This window comes from Hypomesus nipponensis, chromosome 15, assembly GCF_054491055.1.
Source record: "Hypomesus nipponensis isolate SF chromosome 15, ASM5449105v1, whole genome shotgun sequence".
Classification (NCBI taxonomy): domain Eukaryota; kingdom Metazoa; phylum Chordata; class Actinopteri; order Osmeriformes; family Osmeridae; genus Hypomesus; species Hypomesus nipponensis.
This window is the reverse complement of record NC_140375.1, coordinates 13,731,250-13,746,357: the sequence shown is the minus strand read 5'-3', so window position 1 is coordinate 13,746,357 and position 15,108 is coordinate 13,731,250. Positions and strand designations below refer to the sequence as shown.

Sequence of the window (15,108 nt, the reverse complement as noted above, 5' to 3'; positions counted from 1 at the left end):
CATTCTTAAATAATCGTTTAATTTTTTGGGTGGGTCACACATTCTGACGGCCGTCAGAAATGGTGACCTATGTGGTAATGGCTCTATGATGACTCTAAATCGGAAAACATGGCTCCAGATGAGTGTTAAATTGATAAAATAACAACCCCAAACCATCTTTCGAAGTATTAATACATTTGGGAATTAGCTACTGAGGGAACACACATTCTTACAAAATCGTTTCATTTTTTTGGTGGGTCACACATTCTGACGGCCGTCAGAAATGGTGACCTATGTGGTAATGGCTCTATGATGACTCTAAATCGGAAAACATGGCTCCAGATGAGTGTTAAATTGATAAAATAACAACCCCAAACCATCTTTCGAAGTATTAATACATTTGGGAATTAGCTACTGAGGGAACACACATTCTTACAAAATCGTTTCATTTTTTTGGTGGGTCACACATTCTGACGGCCGTCAGAAATGGTGACCTATGTGGTAATGGCTCTATGATGACTCTAAATCGGAAAACATGGCTCCAGATGACTGTTAAATTGTTGAAATAACAACCCTTAACCCTCTTTCGAAGTTAATACATTTGGGAAGCAGTTACGGAGGGAACAAACATTCTTAAATAATCGTTTTATTTTTTGGGTGGGTCACACATTCTAACAGCCGTCAGAAATGGTGACCTATGTGGTAAAGGCTTTATGATGACTCTAAATCGGAAAACATGGTTCCAGATGAGTATTAAATTTTTGAAATAACAACCCTTAACCCTCTTTCAAAGTTAATACATTTGGGAATCAGTTACGGAGGGAACAAACATTCTTAAATAATCGTTTAATTTTTTGGGTGGGTCACACATTCTGACGGCCGTCAGAAATGGTGACCTATATGTGGTAATGGCTCTATGATGACTCTAAATCGGAAAACATGGCTCCAGATGAGTGTTAAATTGATAAAATAACAACCCCAAACCATCTTTCGAAGTATTAATACATTTGGGAATTAGCTACTGAGGGAACACACATTCTTACAAAATCGTTTCATTTTTTTGGTGGGTCACACATTCTGACGGCCGTCAGAAATGGTGACCTATGTGGTAATGGCTCTATGATGACTCTAAATCGGAAAACATGGCTCCAGATGACTGTTAAATTGTTGAAATAACAACCCTTAACCCTCTTTCGAAGTTAATACATTTGGGAAGCAGTTACGGAGGGAACAAACATTCTTAAATAATCGTTTTATTTTTGGGGTGGGTCACACATTCTGACGGCGGTCAGAAATGGTGACCTATGTGGTAAAGGCTTTATGATGACTCTAAATCGGAAAACATGGTTCCAGATGAGTATTAAATTGTTGAAATAACAACCCTTAACCCTCTTTCAAAGTTAATACATTTGGGAAGCAGTTACGGAGGGAACAAACATTCTTAAATAATCGTTTAATTTTTTGGGTGGGTCACACATTCTGACGGCCGTCAAAAATGGTGACCTATATGTGGTAATGGCTCTATGATGACTCTAAATCGGAAAACATGGCTCCAGATGAGTGTTAAATTGTTTAAATAACAACCCTTAACCCTCTTTCGAAGTTAATACATTTGGGAAGCAGTTACGGAGGGAACAAACATTCTTAAATAATCGTTTTTTTGGGGGTGGGTCACACATTCTGACGGCCGTCAGAAATGGTGACCTATGTGGTAAAGGCTTTATGATGACTCTAAATCGGAAAACATGGTTCCAGATGAGTATTAAATTGTTGAAATAACAACCCTTAACCCTTTTTCAAAGTTAATACATTTGGGAATCAGTTACGGAGGGAACAAACATTCTTAAATAATCGTTAAATTTTTTGGGTGGGTCACACATTCTGACGGCCGTCAGAAATGGTGACCTATATGTGGTAATGGCTCTATGATGACTCTAAATCGGAAAAATGGCTCCAGATTAGTGTTAAATTGATAAAATAACAACCCAAAACCATCTTTCGAAGTATTAATACATTTGGGAATTAGCTACTGAGGGAACACACATTCTTACAAAATCGTTGTATTTTTTGGGTGGGTCACACATTCTGACGGCCGTCAGAAATGGTGACCTATGTGGTAATCGCTCTATGATGACTCTAAATCGGAAAACATGGCTCCAGATGAGTGTTAAATTGATAAAATAACAACCCCAAACCATCTTTCGAAGTATTAATACATTTGGGAATTAGCTACTGAGGGAACACACATTCTTACAAAATCGTTTAATTTTTTTGGTGGTTCACACATTCTGACGGCCGTCAGAAATGGTGACCTATGTGGTAATGGCTCTATGATGACTCTAAATCGGAAACAATTTCTCCAGATTAGTGTGAATTAATGAATTATCTACCCCAAGCCATCTTTCGAAATTTTAATACTTTTGGGAAACAGTTACGGAGGGAACACACATTCTTACAAAATCGTTTCATTTTTTGGGTGGGTCACACAGTCTGACAGCCGTCAGAAATGGTGACCTATGTGGTAATGGCTCTATGATGACTCTAAATCAGAAACAACGGCTCCAGATTAGTGTGAATCAATGAAATAACTAACCCAAACGATCTTTCGAAATTGTAATACGTTTAGGAAGCAGTTACAGTGGGAACACACATTCTTAAAACATATTTATTTGTGGGTCACACATTCTGACAGCCGTCAGAAATGGTGACCTATGTGGTAATGGCTCTATGATGACTCTAAATTGGAAACATGGCTCCAGAATAGTGTTAAATTGATAAAATAACAACCCCAAACCATCTTTCGAAGTATTAATACATTTGGGAATTAGTTACGGAGGGAACACACATTCTTACAAAATCGTTTTATTTTTTTGGTGGGTCACACATTCTGAAAGCCGTCAGAAATGGTGACCTATGTGGTAATGGCTTTATGATGACTCTAAATTGGAAACAATTTCTCCAGATTAGTGTGAATTCATGAACTAACTACCCGCATCTTTCGAGGTTTCAATACTTTTGGGAAGCAGTTACGGAGGGAACACACATTCTTACTTTTTATTTTTATTTTTGGGGTGGGTCACACATTCTGACGGCCGTCAGAAATGGTGACCTATGTGGTAATGGCTCTATGATGACTCTAAATCGGAAACAATTTCTCCAGATTACTGTGAATTAATGAACTAAGTACCCCAAGCCATCTTTTGAAGTTAATACATTTGGGAAGCAGTTACGGAGGGAACAGACATTCTTAAAAAATCGTTTTATTTTTTGGTGGGTCACACATTCTGACGGCCGTCAGAAATGGTGACCTATGTGGTAATGGCTCTCTGATGACTCTAAATCGGAAACAATTTCTCCAGATTAGTGTGAACTAATGAACTAACCACCCCAACATCTTTCGAAGTTTTAATACTTTTGGGAAGCAGTTACGGAGGGAACACACATTCTTAAATTTATTTTTAATTTTTTTGGTGGGTCAAACATTCTGACGGCCGTCAGAAATGGTGACCTCGGTGGTAATGGCTCTATGATGACTCTAAATCAGAAAACATGGATCATGATGAGTGTTAAATTGTGGAAATAACAACACTTAACCATCTTTCGAAGTTAATACATTTGGGAAGCAGTTACGGAGGGAACACACATTCTTAAAAAATCGTTTTATTTTTTTGTAGGTCACACATTCTGACGGCCGTCAGAAATGGTGACCTCGGTGGTAATGGCTCTATGATGACTCTAAATCAGAAACAACGGCTCAAGATTAGTGTGAATCGATGAAATAACTAACCCAAACGATCTTTCGAAATTGTAATACCTTTAGGAAGCAGTTACAGTGGGAACACACATTCTTAAAACATATTTATTTGTGGGTCACACATTCTGACGGCCGTCAGAAATGGTGACCTCGGTGGTAATGGCTCTATGATGACTCTATGTCTGTGTGTGAGTGTGGATTATTTTGTCTTGTCTGAGACCTAATCCTGATGTTGGCAGCTCTAATATGTTTCCCTGTTGAGGATTTGGAAAGTGCTTACGTAATGAGGCCTCCAGGAGCAGACATGGACCTGACCGCCCTCCTACTGCCCTCGAAGGGGTTTCCGAAGGAACGTTTCCTCAGCATGGACTTGACCAGGATCTGCAGTGGGCAAAGGTGGTAAAGGCTAGTAGCGACTCGAGGCTTTCCAATAACAGCCGGACAAACCTGGCCGACAGACCCAGCCGACAAACCTAACTTTAGCTAGCTCAAACACAGAGCGAAACAGAGAGAAATTGAGTCATTTAGCAGACGCTCTTATCCAGAGCGGGTGAAGTGTCTTGCCCAAGGACACAACGTCATTTTGGCACACTCCCTGCACTTGTATTGCACTTGATAGAGCTATCAGCTGGCTCACCACTGCAGACAGACTAGGGATGAGTTTGACAGAGTTCTTGATCTCCTCCTCTGTGACCTCGATCACAGTGCAGTGCTCCTCCTCCAGGGGCAGGGGGGAAGCACCATTCTCCGTCACCCACCTGTGGAGCTGCCAGAGACACAACACACACCACACAACTCAGACTACCCTGGAAACCTAAACACAACCTCACTAACAACACTCTGGATCATTCTGGATCATTGGTAGCACATAACAGGCCATCTTAGTTGTCTGTTTTTCTCTCACCTTGATTTCAGGGATGCTGACCCTTGTTTCTGCATTTTTATCGAGCATCCTGGAGATCAGCTCCTTTAGGTCCTCAGATGACACAGGCCTTAGACACCATTCATTTAGATTAATAACGACAACCAGAGCTAAGCTTCTATCCATTAAACTACAATTCACTGACAAAGGTACGTGAGGTTACAGTGACAGCTGATATGTTGATGTTTTGTTGAGTGGAGCTTACGTCTCTGGGAACACTACAGGAGCATTCTTGATTTTGGCGTGCAGAGCAAGTATGTAATCATCACAGAAAGGGACCTGGCAAATTTTGACCAAGAAAATAAAAAACTATTAATACAAACCTGTACAGGCATAGCAGCTGTAAATATAGTGTAAGACCGCAGCTGTATTAATCAAGAAAGTGTACTAATTCAAATAAGAAACCAATAGAGATAGATGAACTAAGACAGAGTTTGGTGTATTTTTCTGTAAAACACACAAGGTCATAGGAGGGCTGACCTTGCCATAAACAAAGCAGTACAGCGTAATTCCCATCGCCCACACATCTAAAGCCTGGTGAACACAAGTATTTGTTTTGTTAGGCAGAAATCATTCACTGAAAAATGTATTTGACACTCAGTTTTAATACAGAAGCATAAGAACCAGATTAGGTATAAGATCAAATAAGATTAAAACATAAAAAGTCTATAAGAATAATCATCATATATTTTCTCATTCAAATGTAAACAGGAAGGCCAATGTCTCACCTTGCCGGTAAAGCTCTGCTCGCTCTCTGACATCATCTCAGGGGCCATGAAAGCTGGGGTCCCTGCAGTGCTGGACAGCAGGGCATCATTCCCCACAAACTCGTTACTCACACCAAAGTCTGCTATCTTCACGTGCCCGTCATCTCCCAGAAGCAGGTTTGAGGGCTTAATATCTCGGTGGATGATCTTCTGGTAGTGCACTGAGGAGAAGAGCATGGAGGGGAGGAGCAGGGAGAGGAGGTGAAGGAAGAGGAGGATGGAGGAGAGGACCAGGAAGGGGAGGATCAGGGAAAGGAGGAGCAGAAATGAGAAATGAGGAAGAAAGCTAGTGTGTGGAGGGTATCATTGAGTAGATAATAACATTTCGATAAGACTCACAGTATTCAATGCCCAGGATGATGTCTCTGAAATAGAAGCGAGCCTGTTCCTCTGTAAACACAGTGTCTGTAGGCACCTCCATGACTGGCCTGGGATACACAGCAAACAGGGAAAAAAAATGGCTAAAGGTCCCATACTAACAAAATTCTCAATGAAATACTTAACCTAAGAGCAAGTAGCCAAAGACAGTATGGTTTCATTTTAATGAACAAATACACATTTACCCTTTTGGCATCAGCTCGAAGGCTAGACAGTCAACACATAGATAAGGATGATCAGAGTGATTCAGCGTAAACCTTAGTCAGCAGCATCATATCAACACTACAGTATATGAAACATGAAAGTGATGACTTACCCATATGGAGCTTGTCTTCTGAAGGATCGTCAAGCACCTAAAGTAAAACAGTCAAAGTCAGTTTTCAACATCACATTCAATTGCTGAACCAAATCAAATCACCATGCTAAAACAATATTTCATCCAGTACTGCCGTATTAGTTTCAATGATTATATAAAGTCAATGTAAAGACATACCTCGACCAGTTTGACAACATTAAGGTGGTCCAGTTTCTTCAGAATAGCAATCTCCTGGTAGACTCTGTCCAGAGGTCCTAGCGGTATTGGTGACTGTCCTTGCTCCTGGCTGGGTCCCCGAGGCGGAGGACGGCCTGGGGGAAATCACACACACACACACACGCACGCACACACACACACACACACACACGTACACACACACACACGCTCACACATGCACAAGTGTGTGAGATTCCATGATAAAGAACAAACAACTTGAGACAGTACAAGAGATCAGCGTCACCTACGAGGAAATCCGCACTGCTTCATCAGCTTCTTTTTAGACACTACTTTCATCGCCTAAAGAACAAGACAAAAGAGACTCAGAAGAGATGAAACAAAACATGAACTACTGGCAGAAAACCAGTAGTTGTGACAGTCACATATATTGAGAATGAGCAAGATAATAAAGATGCTTCAATGCGTTTCTGATCTAACAGAAAGATGGAAAGCAGCTTACATAGTACTGCTCATCATGCTCATTGTAAGCTAGTTTCACCACCCCATAAGATCCCTGTAATGTAAAGAAATCATTACAAAGGACAGTCTCAGACACAACACTTAAAGTATAGCAAGTTATCTTTGATGAACTTAAAACAAATATTTTACCTTTCCAATCTCGTCCTGCAGCTTATACTGGTTGAGTTGGATACAATCCTAGGAAAAAAGAAGGTTGTTAAATGAATTAAACTCAAAGATACACTGTCTTTTTGTCAAAACAAAATGTGTGTTTCCACCAGATATGTGTGAATCAGACACACATATGAGGGCATGCTATCTAGACATTGACCTCTGAATCAGAGATCGACACACGCTTGGACTCGATGGTGGGCTGGCGTGCCACACGGCTGGTCCCCCGCTCCTGCAGTGACAGCTTCCTGTCTGAAAGGCGGAGTCGCTGAGGAGGGTTCCTGCCTGGGTTGGACCTGAAGCCGTTATGCGTGGTCAACTGGCTGGGTGTCACATTGATGGCCGCCACCATATCAGCCAGCTCTGCATGGTCAGGGTCACTGTCAGCACTCATTGTCGTCCCAGATCAATGGAAGCAACAGTAGAGGGATGTCACTGAGGGAAGCGTACAGACAGCTTCAAAAGGTGCACAATCATTCTGGAAGGATAGAAAGATTTTCAATGCTGAATCAAAAACCTCCACACTTTAAATGTACCCGTGGGAGTATTCTGCATACAGTAAGATCAGGTTTATTTTATACGTTTTAAACATGAAAATGGCTACTAGTGTCTGACGAGTGTTTAGACCATGGATTTAAATAGCCTCTTATGTAACAGGGAAAGAAGCGAGAATTTGAACATCTTATTTAGTGGGCTGATAGGCTGACTATGTGCGATGCCAAAACAACTGAAAACACAATACTATTTGACCTCCTTGAAAATAAATGTTTAGATATCAAAATGCTGTTCATGATGTGACAATGACTGGGACATGAGCTCCTATCATACCTGTAGAGCTGTCAGGTCAACACTGCTCTCTGCAAATCCCTTCCGAAATCACTGCAACCTAGCCACAAACAAAGATGCATTGTAGAATATCTAACTAATAACGTATAAAAAAAGATTGATACACAGTGGTGTACATTTGTTGTTACTTACACATAGCTTTAGGACTTCCTTCAGGTGACTGGTGCGGCTATGCTGCATGCTCTCCTGCTGATCATTAGGTGGGAAAATCCTTTGTGTCTCAGAACACGACTTTCTCTCATGAGCCAGGAACTACAAGATCACCCAAGCCTTAGGGATTAACTCAGTCCACATTTAGCCAACTGATGCTCATTCTAAGACAGGCAATCAGTGTTTACAGTACAGTACACCAACAGACTCCTCCCAAGCCCAGGGGATGATAGTTGATTGGATGGAGTCATGACCAGGAGCATGAGCACATGATAAGTGTTCAGGTCAGTCAATACATTAAGCTGGGAGAGACCTCTGGAGGAGAGGTGAGGAGCAGCCGTGTCTCATGTTGAAGTTCATGGAATGTCCCAGTCTTAAGTGGGGTTATGCCAGGACCTTCTCCTTGGTTTAAAGCGGCTCAAGTCTTACATAAAATAATAGCAACATAGCTACACACAACATAACAACACTGATAGAGAAACAAACGTATATTCTAATAAAAACCAATAGTTTTAAACATACATTTTACAGAATAGACTGATGAGTTGACATATGTATGGTACAGCGTTAATTGGAGTCAGATGGCTGAGCAGTTAGGGAATCGGGTTAATCAAAAGGTTGCCGGTTCGATTCCCGGTCATGCTAAATGACGATGTGTACTTGGGAAAGGCACATCACCCTACTTGCCTTGGGGGGAATGTCACTGTTCTTACTGTAAATGGCTCTGGATAAGAGCGTCTGCTAAATGTAATTGACATCTGTTATATTAAATAACTTAGCCTAAAGGTTTTTGTTATTTCATAGTCTATTAAACTTGTACACTGTGATATACGGTACAAATGTTGCCCATAGCTGTTTTATAGTAACCTATCAGCTATCACATGCAACTAATTCAATTACATCGATTCGCGGAAACGATTAGCTGTAGGCTCTAGCGCAATAAATAGGAGGTTACTTAAACCAAATTTCGATTGATTAAATACCTTACATATATTTTTCTTCACAATTTGACTAATTGACAACTTCAATAGGCCTTGATATAGCATAGGTATGTTTGTACTCTTTCTTTGCAAGTACCTACTTAAAGTTAAAGTTAAAGTTTTGTCTCTTGGGTAGGCTTTAATCTGCGCTTTTACAATTCATGAAGAGAGGCGAGCTCCACCTAACGTCGAAAAAGCGAAACACGCTATAAAAAAAAACCTAGCCAACATGAGAGTGTAACAAACCTCCGTGACGCTGAGGGCAAACAGGTATCCCAGTGCAGGTAGCTACAGCCTTAGGGGCAAAAGTTGGACGTGACTTACGGATGTAATACACTGGCAAGGCATTAAGTTCCTGCTTGTAATGCATTTTAATAGGGATGCAAAATTGATGTCCGGCAATTTCAGTCGTTTGAGGACTTCTGAATTGCGGCAACTTCTGAATGATGATCCGAAATTGAGCCGTATAATTCAATTAAGTAAGAAGGTATGTTTTTTGTTTGATGCAGCCTACTGTCTATCTAAGTCTTATATCACCTTTTGTGGTTTCTTGGTTTTTACTTAAACTGCTATGTTTAAAACAGAATAGCAATAAACACTATTAAAGTATAATGTCAAAGTAATTCTTGTGCAGTTTCAGGGACTTCAGTCGACAAAAGAAGACATATTTGTGTCAAACTGTAGACTGGCCGAAATTAATCTTTCTCATCAGCCAACACTCAGAAAAGGAAAACTTAAATTAGCCAACAAGCATCTGGAGATGGAAAAACTGATCATCAGCGTTCAAGCCAAGCAAGACCAACTTTGTAAGATTAACACTAACAACAGATGCTCTATATACTCTTACTGTACATAAACGTTGACACATTTATGGGCACGTGTGTGCCATACAATCCTAATCCCCATTGTTACCCTCCTGATGTTGAACTCTACTGTTCTGTTATTGTCAATAGCAGCCTTGTTAGAAGGTCATATGCTCAAGATGGCTCACAGGCTGCTCCTTAAAAAGATAGAACAGAACGAAGAACATAGTGAGGTAAGGAAAATATATAATATATATACCGGTATATAGGAAATACAGAATTTACGTTTATAGTAGCAGTAATCCGCTATAATTCCAAATAATTATATGTTAATAGTCTAAAAGATCATTCATGTCATTTTCAACCAACAGGTTTTCTTTCAGAAATTTGTGGAGGGGAGAATGTCCGTGGAGAAGTTCTTAGGGCGCTTTCAGAACTCCAGATGTCTGCATCACATCCGACTGGTTCAGGCAGTGAAGACCCAGGACATCCTGGAACCTACACCAAAGGAACACCAGATATCTACTGAGACTCACAATAGTGAGCGTTTCCCTCTGGTCTACCCCCACAACCCACCTGACACCTGTCGTGTTCACTACAGCCTCGTGCCTTTTGTTATTCTGCCGAACTTCTACCACCCATACTCCACCATTCCATTTCCTCCTCCATTTCTACCCCCTTTGAGTGGCTATGTAGACAATGCTCAACTTCTGCAGCCTAGGGCCTTGGATTTTCACCAAACATCCCAACATGTACGCCCTAGAGTTCATGAACAGACGCCTAGGTGGCCAGCGAGACCTTCCCGTCTAGAACAACTTCACTTACCAACAAGACATCAGCAGCAGAAACCACGTTAGAGAGAAACAATTGAACGTTTTTCTCTGAAAACAATAGCATCCCATGGTTGCAAAGTTGGAAAAATCCCTTTCTTTGACATGACTCTGCAATATATATATATATTTTTTTTTTTGGGGGGGGGGGGGTGGGTCTGTGTGGTTTTGGTTGGGCTTGCTCCATGTAGTCTCATTCTGTGTCCTCAGGTCAGGAGGAACTGTCTTGAATCAACTGTGTTTAAGTGCAGTGGGTCACAGGGTGAACTTGAACTCCTCACACCACCTGATATCTCAGATCGGCTGTCTGCAGAGCCTCCTGCCAAGTGTAACCATGGACCATGACTCAGACTGCCCAATGCTTGCGTCTTTTAACCAAACACCTGTTTATGACACACTGTTCTGAAGGAAGTTAATTGTCACAATCATATAATAACTTCCTCCGTTTTAACGACTGACTACTGAGCTGTCTTGGTTTCTCTCTTTCTAGTATGTATTAACTCACCGATTCACCCGGTCGCCATTTGGGTTAGTCAGGGTGTCACAGGCCCTGACAACCTCACCACACTAATTAGACCTCAGAGAGAGGCTAGCTGCTTTATAGGAGGTGATTAGCCAAGCAACATATTTGAAAGCCTTTGTTCGACAGCGGACTTAAGTTACATCTATGTCAGCAGCCCCTATTGTTTGAAAAACCCCAAAGTGGCCAATTTTCTCATCTGTCAGCTAATCATTACCTGCCTGTCAACCCAACTCTACATCTCTGTATAACTGCTTTCTTGGGCGAGGTAAAAGGGACTCTGAGCTCGATCTGGATGCCTAATGAACTACAAATAATCCTAATTACTAAAGAAGGGCAATGAGTTCAACCAACCTATTCCCTTATTGGTGCCTGAGGTCAAAGTCGTGAATACAGAAGATATATGATAACACCAGGTGCAGTACTGGCCTGCCATGGCTTTTGCAAACTGCAATAGGGCAAGTACTTGAGTTTGCTACCTTCCTAAAAACACCATGTAGGGATTCCGGGATGTCTCTGGTGTGATGCAATATGTATTGGGTGACACTTTAACATGTTCAGTTATGTCAGAATAAATGTAGGGCAGCAGCTGTGAATGAGCAAGCACCTACTAATAAATCCAAACTTTTAACACCAAGCAGAAACTGCATGACATGCATTGTTATATTCAGATGTTTTTTTCCTTCTGTTATTATTAGGAAACATCACTTTAATAATACAATATTTAATCCAGATACATTCTGAACAAAATGTTCCATTTATACTTTATTCTCTAGAAAGTGTACCTTGTAAAAATTCACATGTACAGTAGAAACGTTCATTTTTCAAGTAATTGAAGACAACAGATCACTTAAGAGCAATAATCCACATTGTAAAAGGTAGAGTGCAAATGTACAACTTCGTATAATTCATACTTGTTTGGCTATAATAAAAATACATATAAAACATTCATACACAATAAGTTAACTCCATTACCTACAGTACATATTTTACATGATTTGCTTAAATGCACATTATCTTGACTGACATCTGCTGGACGTCCCAGGTTTTCCACCTGACTTCAACTTTCACTGTAGATTTCATAAATCAGTCTCTTCATCCCATCAACATACAGGAATCGACAGCTGTTTCTATTGGCCAGCACTATTGCCCCCTTGGTCCATACAAAACAGAGAGGACACAACCCCTGCTGAAGCAAACACACCATACAGCAGTGATCTGTAACTGGTTCCTCCACTGGTTCTGCTCTGCCAACCCAGGCAGTCAAAGCCTCATATTTCTTCCATTGTGTAAGATGGCTTCACATCGACATCCACTTCCCAGGAGGAGTTCATATGGGGGACTCCCAGGACTGTTGGGCTCTCATGGCTGCTCTCTTGATTTGCTCATAGGAGACAAACATCACAATGTTCCAGGAGCCAAGGCGAAGAAACGAGGGCATAAACCTAAAGTACGTAAACAAAAATGAGTAATCTTTCATTTTTTGATGTGCCTGAATTACAAAATGCTAACTATCAGATAGCTAGTGCTTCTGATTTTGAATTCTGTCATTTTAATACTACGCACCCTTTATAGAATGCCTTAGGCCCCTCTTTGGTCAGCATGGTGTACGCACAGTTACTAGCACTGCTGTACTGTGCTGTTGTGGAGTTCATGAACCGAGTTTTCACCACATCCACAGGAGACGCTACAACTGTGGTGAAGAATCCAGCACCAAAGGCTGCTGTGAAATGGCAGGGTAGGTTATCTGTAAAACACAAAGTAGAAGACCAACAACACATATACTCATTAGAAACATTGATGTTTTCAATCTTGAGACTTTGATCAAGTTTAAAATGTGCACTGCTTCCATCTATCAACTTACCGGTCATTAGGTCATGCTTGAGGATGAGTTCCTTGATGATGTCATAGGTCACCAGCTCTGCACAGTTTACAATGGCGTTGCGGGTTATATTTGGCATGCAGCCTACAAGGGAAATGGCAGTACAGTTAATACTCTATAATAATCACATGTACATTTTTATAATGACAAAAAGCAAGTCCTTAGTTATATTTCACCTTTCCAGAGCCCTCTGATGCCCTCTTCCCTGGCTATCGTCCTGTAGGCATCCATGGTGCCATTGTATCTCTTCACTGAGTCCATGTCTGGCAGTCTGACTTGAGCCTGAAAGCGCACTTTCACCACATCTGTGGGCTGAGCAAAGGCTACAGCCATGGCCCCTGTGCTACAGCCTGCCAGCAGCCGGATTCCAATACCTGCATCTGCAAGACGACAAACAAAGACATGAAACAAAAGCTATTTAATTTTTTTTACTGACATGAATGTCAACACACTGAGCTAAACTGAACCGAGGATCATTCATTGGCCGTACTTTCTGATCCCCGGGTGTAGAACTGCTTCATGGAGTCGTAAAGGCCGATGCGGACGGATGCGAAGCTCATCTGTCTTTGCAGTCCTGCTACCAGGCCGTTGTAGAGGCTCCTGGCCCCCTCGGTCTTCACCATGGTGCTGATGGTGCCAAACACCCCTCTGTACTTCACCACCTTCCCTCCCTCCAAGGACTTTGATTCTCCTTGAATCTAAAGCAAACACAAGCATGAGCGCAAGGGTTAACTTCTCCTTTGTGTTCCCCCCCCCCCCCCCGAGATCAAATGAAGACAATTCAATCAAGCACATTTCAGCAAATAATGACTGTGTAAACGTTTGCGTCATCATGGTTAAACATTCGAAATGGTATCCTGTGAATGTGTGAAAGTCTTTTTTTCCTTCGCTTACCTGAAGCCTAACCTTGGCTGTGTCCAAAGGAAAGGTGATGAGATCTGCTACACAGGCAGCTGTTCCTGCTCCAAAGAACTTGACCGTTGCCGTAGGAGCTAAGTCTTTGGGTTTTATCGCAACCATGATTGATCTGCTGTTAATACAGTATGGTTTCAGAAATATGGAAGGTCTTCCTGGTTGTATAACAGACTGTTTGTGGTTGAATCCCTCTGTCAGCCCCTGAATATAATGACACAAATATTATACAATGTACTTTAATTAATGGATGCTATAATAAACAGTCAGACAAACTGTTGGCAGGCTACTATGATTAATCACACCTACCCAAACAGGTGGAAGTAAAACTCAAGTTTCAGGTAATGAGAAGTGTCTGTCTTGAAAGTTATTTTGTCCTGGTTGGTCTTGCCATAAAGAATTCCAAAACAGCATGTCAAATTTCACCATGAAAGTAGAAAATAGTATCCTATAAGCCTAATGATTTGAAAATTGATGGAAACAAGTGTATCTAAAGTCTTCAACAGATCCTTGTATATAGAATCTATATCCACTACCTGAGATTTTAATCCGAAAAATGAATAATTTCAGGTTGGGTGTTTTTTTCCGAGGTGCACCGCTTCTTGCTCAGTGAGAGTTGTTCTCACACCAGCTTGCTTCCAGTTGAGTTTTTATAGCCCTCCTCCGTACTTGCATGACACGTTGACCTGAGAAGAACGCGCCAGCGCGTGCGTGTGGCACGACAGTTTGTGAAGCTCTAAACATAACTCGACAACAGTACAATAGTTACATAAGCCGTCTTTTTTTATATGCCACAAAAACATGGCAATGAACCTTGCAACTTTGGCGAATTAACATAAGATTGAATTCTTCATAAATAAACTTCAGATTTTCTGAAATCCAAATGCTTTCTGTTCAACGACTTCGTATTGGTATTGAAATTCGTAGTCTAGCTACACGGGACACAATGGCAACCGGTAGTGCACATTCTATATGTGTATATATATAATATATATATATATATATATATATATATATATATATATTAAAAAAACTTGAATCTGATGCTATAGAATTAGCGAACACCATATCCTATATAGCCTATGGCTTTGTCGTCACCCCTCAGCCAATCTATTAGGCTTGCAGATTCAGGTGTGACGTCTGGCTGCTGCATATTTTCTTTTTACATTTCGGTAACTTCACAGTGTTAAGTTACAGAACATGGGCGTGCGTGTCAGGATCAC

The 15,108-nt window shown here is 41.1% G+C and overlaps 3 protein-coding genes across 4 annotated transcripts; 1 reads left to right on the top strand and 2 right to left on the bottom strand.

The window, feature by feature from the left end:
- Positions 1–4,009: 4,009 nt before the first annotated feature.
- Positions 4,010–7,356, bottom strand: camkk1b (calcium/calmodulin-dependent protein kinase kinase 1, alpha b). Its single transcript, XM_084674503.1, has 14 exons — positions 7,123–7,356; positions 6,942–6,989; positions 6,793–6,846; positions 6,581–6,632; positions 6,294–6,427; positions 6,117–6,153; positions 5,986–6,007; positions 5,762–5,850; positions 5,384–5,583; positions 5,136–5,189; positions 4,861–4,934; positions 4,638–4,725; positions 4,371–4,499; positions 4,010–4,114 (listed from the first exon to the last, which is right to left on the bottom strand). Exons 1-14 carry the CDS (start codon positions 7,354–7,356, stop codon positions 4,010–4,012), a joined length of 1,320 nt encoding a protein of 439 aa, XP_084530629.1.
- A 1,973-nt stretch (positions 7,357–9,329) lies between these two features.
- LOC146257630 (vacuolar protein sorting-associated protein 37D-like) lies at positions 9,330–10,598 on the top strand. Its single transcript, XM_084674773.1, has 4 exons — positions 9,330–9,425; positions 9,573–9,744; positions 9,892–9,974; positions 10,113–10,598. The coding sequence occupies exons 1-4, from the start codon at positions 9,330–9,332 to the stop codon at positions 10,596–10,598; spliced, it is 837 nt and encodes a 278-aa protein (XP_084530899.1).
- Positions 10,599–11,825: 1,227 nt separating this feature from the next.
- LOC146257629 (dicarboxylate carrier UCP2-like) lies at positions 11,826–14,541 on the bottom strand. Of its 2 annotated transcripts, XM_084674103.1 has the most exons (8): positions 14,422–14,541; positions 14,195–14,271; positions 13,868–14,089; positions 13,464–13,671; positions 13,150–13,353; positions 12,956–13,057; positions 12,658–12,838; positions 11,826–12,536 (listed from the first exon to the last, which is right to left on the bottom strand). In XM_084674103.1, the coding sequence occupies exons 3-8, from the start codon at positions 13,991–13,993 to the stop codon at positions 12,422–12,424; spliced, it is 936 nt and encodes a 311-aa protein (XP_084530229.1). In that variant the 5' UTR covers positions 13,994–14,089; positions 14,195–14,271; positions 14,422–14,541; the 3' UTR covers positions 11,826–12,421. The 2 variants fall into 2 exon arrangements, with proteins under 2 accessions (XP_084530229.1, XP_084530228.1); XM_084674102.1 differs by having other exon boundaries at positions 14,195–14,509.
- Between the last annotated feature and the right edge of the window lie 567 nt (positions 14,542–15,108).

Coding starts and splice junctions, on each gene's coding strand:
- camkk1b (XM_084674503.1), bottom strand. CDS start 7,356: ATGAGTGCTGACAGTGACCCTGACCATGCAGAGCTGGCTGATATGGTG. Junction 6,428..6,580: donor GAAGCAGTGCGGATTTCCTC/GTAGGTGACGCT, acceptor GATTTCCCCCAG/GCCGTCCTCCGCCTCGGGGA. Junction 5,190..5,383: donor AGCAGAGCTTTACCGGCAAG/GTGAGACATTGG, acceptor TGTGTTCACCAG/GCTTTAGATGTGTGGGCGAT.
- LOC146257630 (XM_084674773.1), top strand. CDS start 9,330: ATGTCCGGCAATTTCAGTCGTTTGAGGACTTCTGAATTGCGGCAACTT. Junction 9,426..9,572: donor TAATTCAATTAAGTAAGAAG/GTATGTTTTTTG, acceptor ATTCTTGTGCAG/TTTCAGGGACTTCAGTCGAC. Junction 9,745..9,891: donor AGCCAAGCAAGACCAACTTT/GTAAGATTAACA, acceptor TATTGTCAATAG/CAGCCTTGTTAGAAGGTCAT.
- LOC146257629 (XM_084674103.1), bottom strand. CDS start 13,993: ATGGTTGCGATAAAACCCAAAGACTTAGCTCCTACGGCAACGGTCAAG. Junction 13,058..13,149: donor CATCAGAGGGCTCTGGAAAG/GTGAAATATAAC, acceptor TTTCCCTTGTAG/GCTGCATGCCAAATATAACC. Junction 12,839..12,955: donor CAAGCATGACCTAATGACCG/GTAAGTTGATAG, acceptor TGTGTTTTACAG/ATAACCTACCCTGCCATTTC.